Source organism: Euprymna scolopes, chromosome 7, assembly GCF_053919585.1.
Source record: "Euprymna scolopes isolate OS-2025 chromosome 7, ASM5391958v1, whole genome shotgun sequence".
In the NCBI taxonomy this organism is placed as follows: domain Eukaryota; kingdom Metazoa; phylum Mollusca; class Cephalopoda; order Sepiida; family Sepiolidae; genus Euprymna; species Euprymna scolopes.
The window spans coordinates 161,876,240-161,890,329 of NC_136488.1; the positions used below are offsets into that span (position 1 = coordinate 161,876,240).

Consider the following 14,090-nt stretch of genomic DNA (forward strand, 5'->3'; position numbering starts at 1 on the left):
AACATAAACAAAGCCAACTGGGCCGAATTTAAAGAATTTTGTTCACTAAAATTAACAGAACATCAAATCCAAACAATAGAAGAATTCACGCAAGTACTCATAATAATAGCCAAAAAATGCATACCCAAAAATTCTCCTCCTGGAAAAAAAAAAAGAAATCATGGTTCAATCCAGAATGTAAAACGGCCATTAGACAGAGAAAGGCAGCCTGAAGAAAATTTAAAAAACAACCCACAATGAACAACTTAATAGAATACAAACACCAAAGAGCTAAAACTCTAAAAACAATTAAAGAAATCATTAAAACTACTTCTCAAAATTTATAATAAAATATGGGAAACAAGATTTCCCAACTTCATGGAAAATTGCAACAATAATACCGGTACCCAAATTGGGAAAAGATACATCAAACCCAGAAAACTACAGACCAATAGCTCTCACAAGCTGCCCATGCAAAACGTTCGAAAGAATGATTAACTACCATCTTATATGGTATCTAGATGATAACAAAATAATTTCTAAAATCCAGTGTGGATACCAAAAAAATCGAGGATGTATAGACCACATCATTAACCTCGAAAATTACATCAGAGAAGTTTTTATCAATAAGGAACACATAACATCTGTTTTTTTCAATCTTGAGAAAGCATATGAAACTACCTGGAAACACGGTATCATGAAAGATCTCCACAACATTGAACTAAGAGGCAGACTACCTGAATTTATAAAAAACTTCCTAACAGACAGATCTTTCCAAGTTCGCATATAGACTCAACTTTATCAGACCCACAAAATCAAGGAGTGCCCCAAGGCAGCATATTATCAACACCTATCTTTAACATAAAAATCAATAACATTATAAAAGAACTCTCTCCTGATATACATAGCTCCTTATATGTAGATGACTGCTCAATCAGCTACAGATCTAAATACACTCACACTATTGAAAGAAAACTACAACATAACATAAATAAAATTAATAAATGGGCAACTAAAAATGGTTTCAAATTCTCCAAAACTAAAACAAAATGCATCCATTTCTGTAACCAACGCAAACTCCATCCTGACCCAACCTTACAGATAGAAGGCGAAAAAATTCCATTCGTAAACGAACACAAGCACCTGGGAACCATTTTTGACAAAAAACTAAATTTCATTCCACACATCAATCACATCAAAACCAAATGTAATAAAGCATTACAACTCCTACGAGTCATTGCCCATACAGATTGGGGAGCTGACAAGAACACACTACTCAAACTATATAGAGCATTAATTAGATCAAAAATAGATTATGGTAGCTTCATATATCAATCCACCAGAAAGTCATATCTAAAAACCCTCAACACAATATGCGACTCCGGACTAAGACTAGCACTAGGAGCATTTCCAACCTCCCCTGTAGAAAGGCTGTATGCAGAAGCACATGAAACTCTTCCAATGCTCAGAAATCAAAACCTTGGTATAAAATACTACACAAAACTTGCAGCCAACCCCATAAACCCAGCACACAATAGCACTTTAAATCCAAACCGTAAACACCTTTTCGACCAAAAAGAAAATGCAATCAAAACCTTTGGACTTAAAATAAAATCGATTTCCAAAGAAGCAAATCTATCCATAACCAAAATTCACGAAACTGTCCTACTCAAAACCCTTCCCTGGAAAATCGTATCCCCTAACATCTACTTAAGTTTAAGTAAATATGAAAAGAAACATACTCATCTAATAACTTATCATGATGATCTCGATAAAATCAAAGAAAAGTATCCAGACTACACACACATCTATACAGATGGGTCTAAATAAAATAACGCAACAGCCAGTGCAGCAATACTCAATAAATCAATCAAAAAACAATCAAACCTCCCAAAAGAAACCTCAATCTTCAGTGCTGAAATACATGCTCTAATCCTAGCTCTCAAAATCGCCTCCAATAAAAAAAAAAAAAAATTTATAATCCTTTCAGATTCCCAATCTACTCTAAAAGCGATTAAAAATAAAAAAGATGGACAACCCCCTAATCGCAAAATTACTCCAAAAATTAACTGAATTAAACAGTAAAAAAAGAAATCATTTTCTGCTGGATACCGAGCTATGCCGGTATTAAAGGTAATGAATTAGCAGATTCAGCAGCAAAAAACTCCTTAAATATTCCAATCGATGCAAATTTTTAAATTCCATACATAGATCTAAAAAGACGTATCAACGCATATACAGCAGAGAAATGGCAAACCTACTGGAATGAACACTTTAACAACAAACTTCACGAAATCATGCCAAAACTCAAAAAACAAGAACAAAATACGAAATTAAACAGAAAAGAAGTCGTCAAACTAACAAGAATAAAAATAGGCCATACTCACTTAACCCACTCATATCTGCTAAAAAAAGAAAGCCAACCTATCTGTATACCTTGTCAAACACCACTCACAATCAAACACATTAATTTAATGTACTGATTTTGTAACAGTAAGAAATTGATTCTAAAAAGAAAACAATATTAAAGAGTTATTTGATAAAAACAATCCCCACACCATACTCTCATATCTTAAAAAAATTGGCCTTTATAAAAAAATTTAAAAAGAACCCTTTATACAACAGTCCTGGATATATAACTATATCCGATGGTGAGGCCCCAGCTTGCAGGCCTTGGGGAGTGTGGAGCCACCCTTTAATTGCCATTGCTCCCAGGTTCACTCTGACCCGGAGTGGTAGTACCTGTTAGGGTCTCAACTATGGGTTAAATAGAATCCGACTTAAAAAAACTAATATACTCCATTAAAAAATCCTTCTTCAAAATCACTAGATTCGGCATTAAATAACCTGAAAAAGGTTGATATGCCGTAAAACAAAAACAAGCAACCAAGCAAACCACCCTTGAATGCGTAGGGTAGCATTTTTCTTCTAGGCCAATAGCAATTAATGCAAGAAATTGAAGGGAATTAAGTACCTATAAATGCCATGCCGACAGGCATTCACAGAGTCACAGTCAGAGAGAGTATTCAATGACTGAAAGTTGGAATACAACATTTCTGACATAATAAACATCTTGTAACCTGTGTTCCAATAATTGAGCATCCATTTTAAAAATAAAATTATCTTCACTCTTTTTTCAGTTGTGCATTTATTCATATTTAAATTTTTTACAATTTTATTTTATACATCTGCAAAGAAAAATTGAGGAAAAAATTTTTTTTTTTAAATGCTAAAGTTACTTGTGTGCCACCGTTTACAAAAATTATATTTCATTTTGTTGTTTTCTTTGTTTATTCCCAGCCCGGTGGACTAAATTGTTTATTTAATGGCATTACATACACGAACATAATTGTTAACAGAAAGCGAGACATAGTTTTTTATAGATGTGGCTCTTCCTGATTTGTATGGATACATTTATTTGTTTTCTCATTGCAGGCTATACCATCATGCATCCTTCATTCAGTCGACCAATTAAAACCCGGTTGCAACCAATGCATACAGATATAAAACATTTTGAAAATGTACCAGACTTTCAACGTATAAGGGCAGCTATTTTACAGTAAGTGGATACCGTTTTATTAAATCACAACCTGAAATACCGGACACGCTCTTCAATCTACTTTTTTAAGCCATTATAAGTGAACGCCCTAGAAATTTTTTTAGAATTTAGAATGGGGGATCAGTTTTGTATATAAAGTTAACATAAAATAATCCCCTCCCATTTCTAGGCTATTACAGCATTTTAGGACAATTAACAATTTTCTTTTTACCACCGACCCTTAATCTGAGTAATTATCAGTTAAGAATTAGAATTAGGTTAGAAGATTAACAAGTTTTGAAAAATAATTTGATAAAATAATTTGAGGACTATCGGTTATGAAAGAATTAAAAAAAAAAAAAAATCAATTATTGTCTAGAATTCCCCCTATATTAAAATACAAAAGTAGAGAAAAATCTTTATAATGTGTATACCAGTAACTGAATGAAAAAATCATATTCCAAAAATCACATAAATTCAAATAGTTTTATTTTTATCAATAAAATCATTTTTAAACATTTTTAAAATATTAATAGCAAATTGTAAACCTTACAAAGCTTATCTTGCAAGTTTTAATTATTGTCGAGTTATCTGCCCTTATTTCTTCAAGATTGTCCCTTTTTTCCACAAAAAATTTGATTTTTTTTTTACTTAAAAATAAAACTACTTTATCAATTTACATGATTTTTGAAATATGACTTTTTTGTCACGAGTACATACATCGTACAGAGTTAAAAAGAAAAGTTTGTTAAATATAGGGGAAATTCTGAATAAGAGCCAAAACATTTTGTACAAATGAAAGCTCTAAAAAAAAAAAAATTAAAAAAAAAAAATGTATCTGATTCAAAATTGACTTAATGTTGGAAGAGAGAATCCAAAATGGAGATTAACCGAAATGAAATTGTTTCAGTAAAGAAAGTTCCATAGCATCATTTAAAAAATTTTTTTTTATTATATTTTATTATTCATTTGTTTTTTTTTTTTGTTTTTTTAATTTCTTTTATTTTATTATTATTATTTTATTTTTGACATGTTTCTCTCACTTCATTTAAATGGCCTAAGTATGATTCTAAACAGAATATACTTTAAAGTTTTATTCCAAATACTTATTGAAATATTTTGTTACTCATTTTTTTGTTTTTCTTTGCAAACAGAAAAGAACGTGGTACAGAAATTGCTCACATCAAACGAACAAACAAGAGAGATTCAAGTGAAAGCCATTTGGCCCCAGAAAGTAGCGGCAAATCTTTTGTCACATACAGCTGGAGAAAAGTATGTCTCTTCCTCTCTTTCTTCTTTCATTATATTTTACTATGTTGCAAGTAGAAATTCCATGAAATGGCTTAATTTGCTTTAGCTAATTATGCCATTTCATCATTAGTTTATACTTAGTGACGAAATTCACCCAGGGTGAATCAAGCTGGCTCCAAGTGAGTCAAAGCAGTCTATTCAGGTTAATTCGCTGCTTTAGCCATTTCTGACTCCATCGTCATAGACTGAAGACATTAGGGTCGGTCATAGCTTCCAAGTCAGCTTTGATCATTGCGACCCTCATCCTCACTTGACAACCACTCTTCTTGGAACTTGTTTTATCATCTTAATGCACATATATCAGTCCTATTATTCGGACAAAATTCACCCAGAGTGGGTCGAGCCAGTTTCAAGTGAATTTGCCACATCACAAGTCAAGGTAGTCCATTCCAATCTGTCTAATGCTGATTCTTCAGCATACTTCAGCCATTTGTGATTCCATTATCGTAGACAAACGATGGCTGATCATAGCTTCCAAGTCAGCTCTGACCATTACAAGCCATGTCCTCAATTGACCACTATTCTTCTTGTGCCAGTGTTGGTACTATTGCCTTATGAATCAGGTTAGTTGGCAGATGATGAAGGGTGTGCCCAAACTATCAGAGCCTCCTGATAAGAAGTGCTTTCTCAAGTCTAAAAACCTTACATTTGTGCATGGATTTTGGTGTTAGGAATGTGGTCGGAAATATAAATCCTAAGAATATGCTGAAGGCACCACCAATTGAAGACTTCTAGCTTTAGAATTTATAACTGTACATAAAAATATAATCGAAATATTATAGTAATATTGCAATATCAAATGTTTTATCATTCTATTTCATTTTTCTTCTTAACATTAAAGATTGCATCAGGCAGAATGATGATTCTTTGTCTGGTTTTCTATTATCTCCCCCATTCAGGCAGGTTGAACTGGCTTTCCCCAAAAGAAGAAGTATCTAAGGAATATTAAATTTACAAACGATCTCCAGTTGCATGCATGTCCCAACTAAGGGAAATGACGATGTTAAGTTTTTGCAGTTCTTGCAGAGTGGTGTCGACTAGTGATGGGACGATTCCAATATTTTTCCTGATTTCTATAAATTACAGATTCTGTTTTGCATTTCCGATTCCAATGCAATTACTGATTCCAGTTCATTTAAATTTCTAAATAAAGAATTGTTTTTATTTGTAAGGGGGCGCAGTTACTGTAAAACCTATGTAATATGCGCATATATTTTTGTGAACATATAAATACACTTGTGTAAGCTGTAGACTTTAGTTTTACTCATAGTTTAAAATCAATAAATATTTCATTTCATCATTAATACAAACCAAAGAACATTAAGTTTTAAACAAAAACAAACAAAAAAATTGTTTTTTGGCATCAAAAAATACACACATTTTTTCCGATTCCAATACTCAAAAAAAGTTCCGACGTTTTTCAATTCCGATTAATCGTCCCAACGTCCTCTTACATACAGTGCCTGGTATTCCCAAATGGTCACCCATCTGTTACTGACCAGGCTCAATGTTGCTTAACTCCTGTAATCTAATGAGAACTGGTGTGTCAGCATGATTATATCATATACTTCCTCTCCCCATTATAAATTAGAAAATTGTTTGTTTTTTTTCTCGTATATTGTTAATATAACCCTTATTCTCAAGTGGCCTCCAGGCCTTGATAAGTGGTGACTCCCATGTAAAAAAAAAAAAAAAAAAATTGTTATTTAACAAAATATGGAAAGTAAAAAATAGTCATTCGGTTTACTTTCATCTCCAATTTTGTCCTTTAGTCGTCACATTCCATGAGTGATGATACGCTGATGTTTGTGATTTTCAAAGTCCGACTTGTCCTATTTTGATTTCATGATTTTGTTCACAAAGTTTTATGTTCTCTTCCTTCATTTTCTTACAGATTGATAAAGTGCCGTACATCGTTGTAGTGAAAACTCGAACAGATAAGAAAGAGAAACGGCAGATGAAAAAGCTTCATGGTAAGGAACATTGATGGTTGTCCAGAATTCCACCAACATAAAAAAAAAAAAAATACAAATAAATCTTTATTGTGTGTGCACCCGTGATGGAATGAAAAGATCATATTTTAAAAAAATCATGTAAATTGATCAATTAGTTTTATTTTTATAGAGAAAATCATTTTTAAACTGTTTTAAGATATTAATGGGAAATCATAGGCATTACAAATTTGATCTTGTAAGTTTTAATTATTGCTGAGTTGTCTGCCCTTATTTTTTCAAGATCATGATGCAAGATGGTCCCTTTTTGTTTCTTTATAAAATTTGATTATCTTAGTTAAAAGTAAAACTATTTAATTTATATGATTTTTGGAATATGGTATTTTTTTTGTAATGGCGGCATACATCGTTCAGATATTTTTTTAATTTTTATTAATATAAGGGAAATTCTGGACAAGAACTATAACATTATTTTATTTATTAATTTTTTTTAACTAATCCTTGTTTTATTCACTCAATAATCAAACCAATCACATATGATAATGTTGGCACTGCCCCTCTCATGATAAGGAAGTGTTTGACTCTGAGGAAGGAGCTTCTGTTTCTGTTTTAGTAATTGAAGTATGTCTCCATTGTGAAATAATTCAGTCTGATACAATTTTTTCTTATAGAAACACATTTTTGTTGTAAAGAAGATGGAATGAGTTTCTACAAAGGAAACTGAAGAATCAGAATAAGATCTTGAGTAAGCCATATGCTATTGATGACAATATATGCAAAATAGCTTATTTTATATTATAGACATTTTTTTGATTACTAGCATCCTTTGGACAACTGTTCTGATCTTTCATGTTATTTTCATGTTTCAATCAATGTAACCTCTGACATTCAGGTATATGTTATCAAACTCTGGAATCTTGCCGTCAAACTCTGGAAATCTTCCTTTCAAACTCTGGGAATCTTGTTGTCAAATTCTGGGACTCTTGTCGTCAAACTCTGTGACTCTTGTCGTCAAACTCTGTGACTCTTGTCGTCAAACACTGGGACTCTTGTCGTCAAACACTGGGACTCTTGTCGTCAAACACTGGGAATCTTGTCGTCAAACACTGGGAATCTTGTCGTCAAACACTGGGAATCTTGTCGTCGAACTCTGGGAATCTGCATGGAATTTCAAAAATAACATTCAAGATGAGAACAGTAGTCCAAAGAATCCAAATAATACAAACAGTCAACTCTTATCCAAAAAATTGAGAAACACGGTTGCAATTATTTCGAAATAGTAACCATCTAAAAAAAAAATTAGCCATAATTTTGATTGGAACTTAAAAAAAAAATAAAGAAGCAATTCAGCGGAAGTGGGGTAGTTTTCAAAAAAGAAAACTCAAACAAATTACAAGGAAATGCATTTACAAGCAACTCTGAGTAAATATAGTTAACCAATATCTTTTTAGTTTTTAAGTTTTAAATTTTTAAATATCCAAATCACATTCATTATACAATACTTAAAAGTTTTCTTCTTTGAAATATAAATTATTCATTATACAATATCTTGTTTGTATATTTTGTAGTACAAAACTGTTGGACAATCATAACTGAAACTTACAAATATATGAACAGATATACATACCTAAATTTATATATAGATTTAGACAATGAATTTAATTGAAGCTAAAAATGGAAGCTTTTTTTGAGAACTTTTGTGTAAAGACATAGATATGTTTTTTACTTATGAGTTTTTTGTTTTGTCTTTCAGTGTTAACCCCTGACTTGGTTTACCATCGCTTAGACTTGCTTCCTACGAACAATATGTGTGTCCACCTTAAGCAACTTTCCACATTAGGTTCGTATTGTTTAACTATTTTAGCTATTTATGTTGTTTTTTTTTTGTTTTCGTTTTTTTTCCATACTAACAAATATTTCTCCATGATCTGAAAAGTTATTTTCAAGGTAGATTTCAAAAACTAAATCTGTTAACATAATCATCTTTTTGCTAATAGAGTAATATATATTTAAAACAAGTTACCAGGTTAGATTTCAAACAACGATAATACAGAACATGTCAAGATGTTGTTGGTTCAATTTCATTAATTTCTTTTTATGTCTCCCTTCAGATATTAGTACTGTATTCCTGGCAGCCAACAGTTTTATTAACCCGTTTGAACACCTTAGCCAAGAAGAGACTAGGAGAATGGTGCAAGGCTATATTGCCTTTTTAAAAGACAACACTCGATTAATTCAGAACCCAGGACTTAAGGTAAGTGATAAATAAATATAACAGAGCAAAAAGGGTTTGTTTTACTGTACACACAGATTCGAAAAAGTTGTCAAAAAGCAAATATATAACAAATAAATGTTATCAAAGGCAAGATAAATTACTTTTCTACCAAACTGGATATATTTTTTGTGTTTTTATTCAATGTAACATGTTTATTCAGCTCGAAAACCATACAGTGTTTACCGATGTATTGGAAAATTCAAGATGGCGTCTGACTCTCTCTTTAACACGGTAAGTTTGGGAAAAGGTGTTATAAATAAAAAACTGGATAAAATTCAGTTAAAACTCGCTCAATGTATGTTGCCATGACATAGGTTGACATATATTCGGCGGGTTTTTAATAGTATTTTGTCTAGTTTTTTATTTATAACACCTTTTCCCAAACTTACCGTGTTAAAGAGGGAGTGAGGCGCCATCTTGAATTTTCCAATACATCGGTAAACACTATGGTTTTCGAGCTGAATAAACATGTTACATTGAATAAAAACACGAAAAATAAATCCAGGTTGGTAGAAAAGTTACTTATCTTGCCTTTGATAATATTTATTTGTTATATATTTGTTTTTTTGACAACTTTTTCGAATCTATGTGTACAGTAATACAAACCCAGCAAAAAAAATATATATTTTTTATTTTTTTTTAAAAGGTAATATTATATAATTTAATCCTATTTGGATTCTTCAAATTACTGTTCTCATCTGGAGTTATTTTCACAACATTTCCGTTGATATAACCTCCGATTTTCTTCAGATGCATTGACTGATATGTTGTGAAATAGCACTCAAGATGAGAACAGTAATTCGAATAACACAGATAATCAACCCTTATCTAAAAAATTACAAACCATATTACTTAAGACGTGCCTGAATGTGTCAGTTGGGCTGTAAAATTGCCAGAAAGTAGTAACTTTCTCACTAGAACTGCCCGCCTGTGGAACTCTGGTCTGCTTTCTAGGTGACAATTGTAATATTGTCATCTTTAAGTCCAATGTAAACAAGTTCTTATTGAACCATCCTCTTAAATAATCAAAGAATACCAAACGTCCACTAATGATTACAATGCTATTGTACCAATGACTAGTGTGCACATATTAAACTTTATCCTCAAGTAGTTTCTGGACCTTGATAAGTGAAGACCCTTTTGTAAAAAAAAAAATAAATAAATAAATCATGCACTTCATTTCTGGTCATAAAAGTATCACAGAGTTACAAAAACTCACTGGTATCCCATCAGCATCCTCTGTCATCAAATATAAAGTTTTGAAATTATTGCATCAGATTTCAGTGTGTGGCTGTTCAAAATGTACTTTAAAGGCAAAGAAAAGATGACCGTCTTTGAATGGATGAACATGAAACAAGCAAACAACTTGGTCCAACAAGCTTAGAGAACACTCAGCCATATTAGTATATATTTTGCAACTTGTGGAAAAAAAACATTCAGTGAAAATATTAATCAACCCTCTAACATGCAAAAGAAAGTCAGAGTATATAAATATTAATCTTTGATGTACAACCATAAAATTAAAATGATGAAAATTATTTTTAATTTTATATCTAGTACTTTCATTTATTCTACACATTCAGTTTTTTTTTTTTTTTTTTTTTTTTGTAATTTTTCATTACTTTTGATGTTTTTCTCCATTTATTGGGCACTTGTTTAGTTCAAGACATTAAAAAATGAAAATATTGAAAAAAAATTTATATTGTATGTACCTGTTATGGAATTAAGTTATTATACAAAAAATTTCACTTAATTTGATGAGGTTTTTTTTTACAGTGGAAAATTAAATTTTAATGAGATTGATGGTATTTCAGCCATCTTGACTATTTCGTGGATGAGGAAGGGGAGCGCCAAGGGAGATAATTCCATCACCACTTAAAGTTTTGTAAAAATTTGACGAAATTATTTGGAAACATGGGCAGAAAAAATACCTAGATATTTTAGTTTTTTTTCACTTATTTTACAGTTTCTCTGTCCTTTTTTAATCCCTTTTCCATTTTGTCAATTTTTAATCCCATTTTGTTTAAAGGCACCTCCATTCTTGTCCTTGAAATAAACAAGATGGCCGCAAGACAATCAATCTCATTAAAATTTGATTTTTCTCTTTACAAAAAAACAAAAAAGCTATTTGATCAAATTAAGTGAAATTTTTTTTCATGAGAACTTTATTCCATAACGGGTACGTACAATATAATTTTTTTTTTCAATATTTTCATTTTTTTAAAGTTTTGATTAAACTAAATCAGTAACATTTATTATCATTAAAAACTTAACTGGAAAGTTGGGGGCACAGATTCATTTAGCTCAACCTACAGTTATTATGTAAGTATAGGAGCCTCATAAAAATGATCCTACGCAATCATTTAATTTACAAAAGTCTTTTGACTATTAATATTTTAATCAACTTTAAATTCATTTTTTTTTTAATCGCTGATCTATTGTGGGCATGTCTTGTCATTCTTCCTCTCGGAACCGAGATTATATCTGTTAGCTGAAACAAAAGCTGTTGTGTACATTGTACATTAATTATCATGCAATTAATTTGCACTACACGTTCTTAGAAGATGAATAATTTATACGTATTGACTTCACGTGATCATCCAATGTTTGAAAGGTGTAAGAAAGATAATGAGGCACTTATGTTTTCATTTGATTATTAAGTTTGTCAAACTATTTTGGTTCTTGTCCAGAATCCCCCCCCCATCTTAAAAAAATGATGTGCGTACCCATGACAAAACGAAAATATATTACAAAAATCATGTAAATTGGTCAAGTAGTTTTATTTTTAGATAAGAAAATCAAATTTTATTGAATAACCATGGGGCGACTGTCTCGTCCGCCATTTTGAAAACAGTCTGAAGAAACAAGGGAAATAACTCAATAATTCAAAATTGTGAGATTTATGTTGTAATGTCTACAAATTTCCATTAATTGCTTAAAAATGATTTTCTGTATAAAATAAAACTACTTGATCAATTTACATGATTTTTGGAATATGATATTTTGGCTATCATCAGGCCATGGCTTTGTACATTATGCGGATTTGTTATCATTTTTGTTTTTTTAATGTAGAGTGGATTCTTGACAAGAACCATCAATTTTAGTATGTCTAACTGAGATTCCCACCAAGACCTCCCCCCTCTTCATGCTATTGAACCATGTGAAGGGTTCATGGTTCCAAGACTAAAAGAATTGCTTTTTGCCAAAAAAAATGGTTATTTTCATTCAAATGTAACCTTTCCTTCTCTGTTTCTTCTTTTCAGGAGCAAATCCGAAACGACGTTGCTGCAACTGCAAGAATAAATGATGAATGGGTTCGTCGTTTCCATACAAGTCAACTAAATGATTATATCATCAGACGGTAAGAATATTTTGTCTATTTTTTTTTAAATATTGTTTTCCGCTTCATTTCTCATAAGACAATATTTCTGCTATATTCACAAATTCTGGAGATGTACGAAATTAAAAGAATTTTTTGCTTCATTTCAGTAAATTTTATTATTTTTCATTATCAAAATAAATGATTAACAAACAAAAAAATTGGTTCTTTTCCAGAATTATAAAACAAAAATAAAGAAAGATCCATATGATGAATGTACCGTGATAAAATGAAAATATCATATTCCAAAAATCACATGAATTTATCAAGTAGTTTTACTTTTAAATAAAAAAATCAAATTTTATGAGTAACAGACATAACTATCCCACCTGCCATTTTGAAATAAACAAAGGAAAGATAACTCAACAATGCTTCATTATTTCTAGATTTATGTTGTAATGCTTACAAATTCCCATTAATCATTTAAAAATGATTTTCTTTATAAAAAAAATCCTACTAGATCAATTTATGTAATTTTTGGAATATGATATTTCCATTTCATTGTGGTTTCATACATCGTACAGATTTTTCTTAATTTTTTTTTTTTTAATATAGGGAAAAGTTGGATGAACAGTTTTTACAATAATATTGTAAGAACTGTGCTTGGCATCAATAAACAGTAGAGGCATTGTTTTATTTTAAAATTGAGTTCAGCATGTTTACTAGTGAGTTATATTAAATCGAATCAGTAATTTACGTTTAAACTTTGCATGAGAAACAATTTGTTAGTCAAATTTTTCAGATAAAAAAATAAATGCTTTTCTTTTGATTTATTTGGAGTCTTCAGTGATCAAATTGCAATGATTATAATTATTTTTTTAAACCATCTATTATAAAAGTATATGACATAAAAATGCATCGATACATCGAATGTATACTACTAGCGTCAATTTATTTCTAATTGAGACATTTAAAAATAAGATTTCTATTTCTCATCTTCGATTTAAAAAAAAGTGTTTTCCATTTTGAAGCCCAAATCTAAAATAATATTTTGGTAATTTTGAGAACTGTTGGTTTGTGTGAATTGTTGACTGGTTTAAAAAAACGAAAACATTTAAATTTTTTTTCATAGATATGTTGCGACACCTAGTGGCTCTTTCCGTGTTTACCCTGGGACTCTAATGGATAAAGCTTACGATCCAACAAAGAGAGCTTGGTTTGAAAGAGCCTTAGCGTTCCCTGGTTTTGTCACTCTTGCAGCACCTTACTTGGATGTTGGAGGTGCGGGCTACATCGTCACTGTCAGCCATACAATATTTGAAGGAAGGTAAGTGTGCACTCTGATCATTCTAGGCTGGCTTTCTGTGTACAACTATCAAGATGCCTCGTGTCCGTTACGTTAAGGATGCCTCATCATGGGCTTTCGCTAGTGGGGGAGGGGTGCCTGGGGCATTAACATGGAAAGTACTTTGTTGTTGGCATTACATAAAAGGTCCCTCGTTTCACACAATCATTGTTTGTTTCTTTGATATCTTGTGCTGTCTGTAGAATTGTGAAAAGAAACAAAACCACTAATAATCTGCTTAGATGAAAACTGTCAAATATTATAATAATACCATATTATAATCATATGTGTAGTGTCGAATTCCATTTGTATAAAATCATACATTGGTGTATGTAGTTCTATGGGTTTCTTGTTTTTTTTTTCTTTTTGTG

General features: G+C 31.1%; 1 protein-coding gene across 2 annotated transcripts in view; it reads left to right on the top strand.

The window, feature by feature from the left end:
* The window catches only part of LOC145280220 (VWFA and cache domain-containing protein 1-like), a 335,274-nt gene that overhangs the window by 295,578 nt on the left and 25,606 nt on the right, over positions 1-14,090 (top strand). For both annotated transcript variants that reach the window (XM_080132006.1, XM_080132007.1), the window contains exons 13-19: positions 3,415-3,538; positions 4,672-4,789; positions 6,723-6,801; positions 8,534-8,620; positions 8,892-9,034; positions 12,319-12,416; positions 13,507-13,701. In XM_080132006.1, coding sequence (XP_079988132.1) covers positions 3,415-3,538; positions 4,672-4,789; positions 6,723-6,801; positions 8,534-8,620; positions 8,892-9,034; positions 12,319-12,416; positions 13,507-13,701 — 844 coding nt within the window. The remainder of the gene's footprint in view (positions 1-3,414; positions 3,539-4,671; positions 4,790-6,722; positions 6,802-8,533; positions 8,621-8,891; positions 9,035-12,318; positions 12,417-13,506; positions 13,702-14,090) is intronic.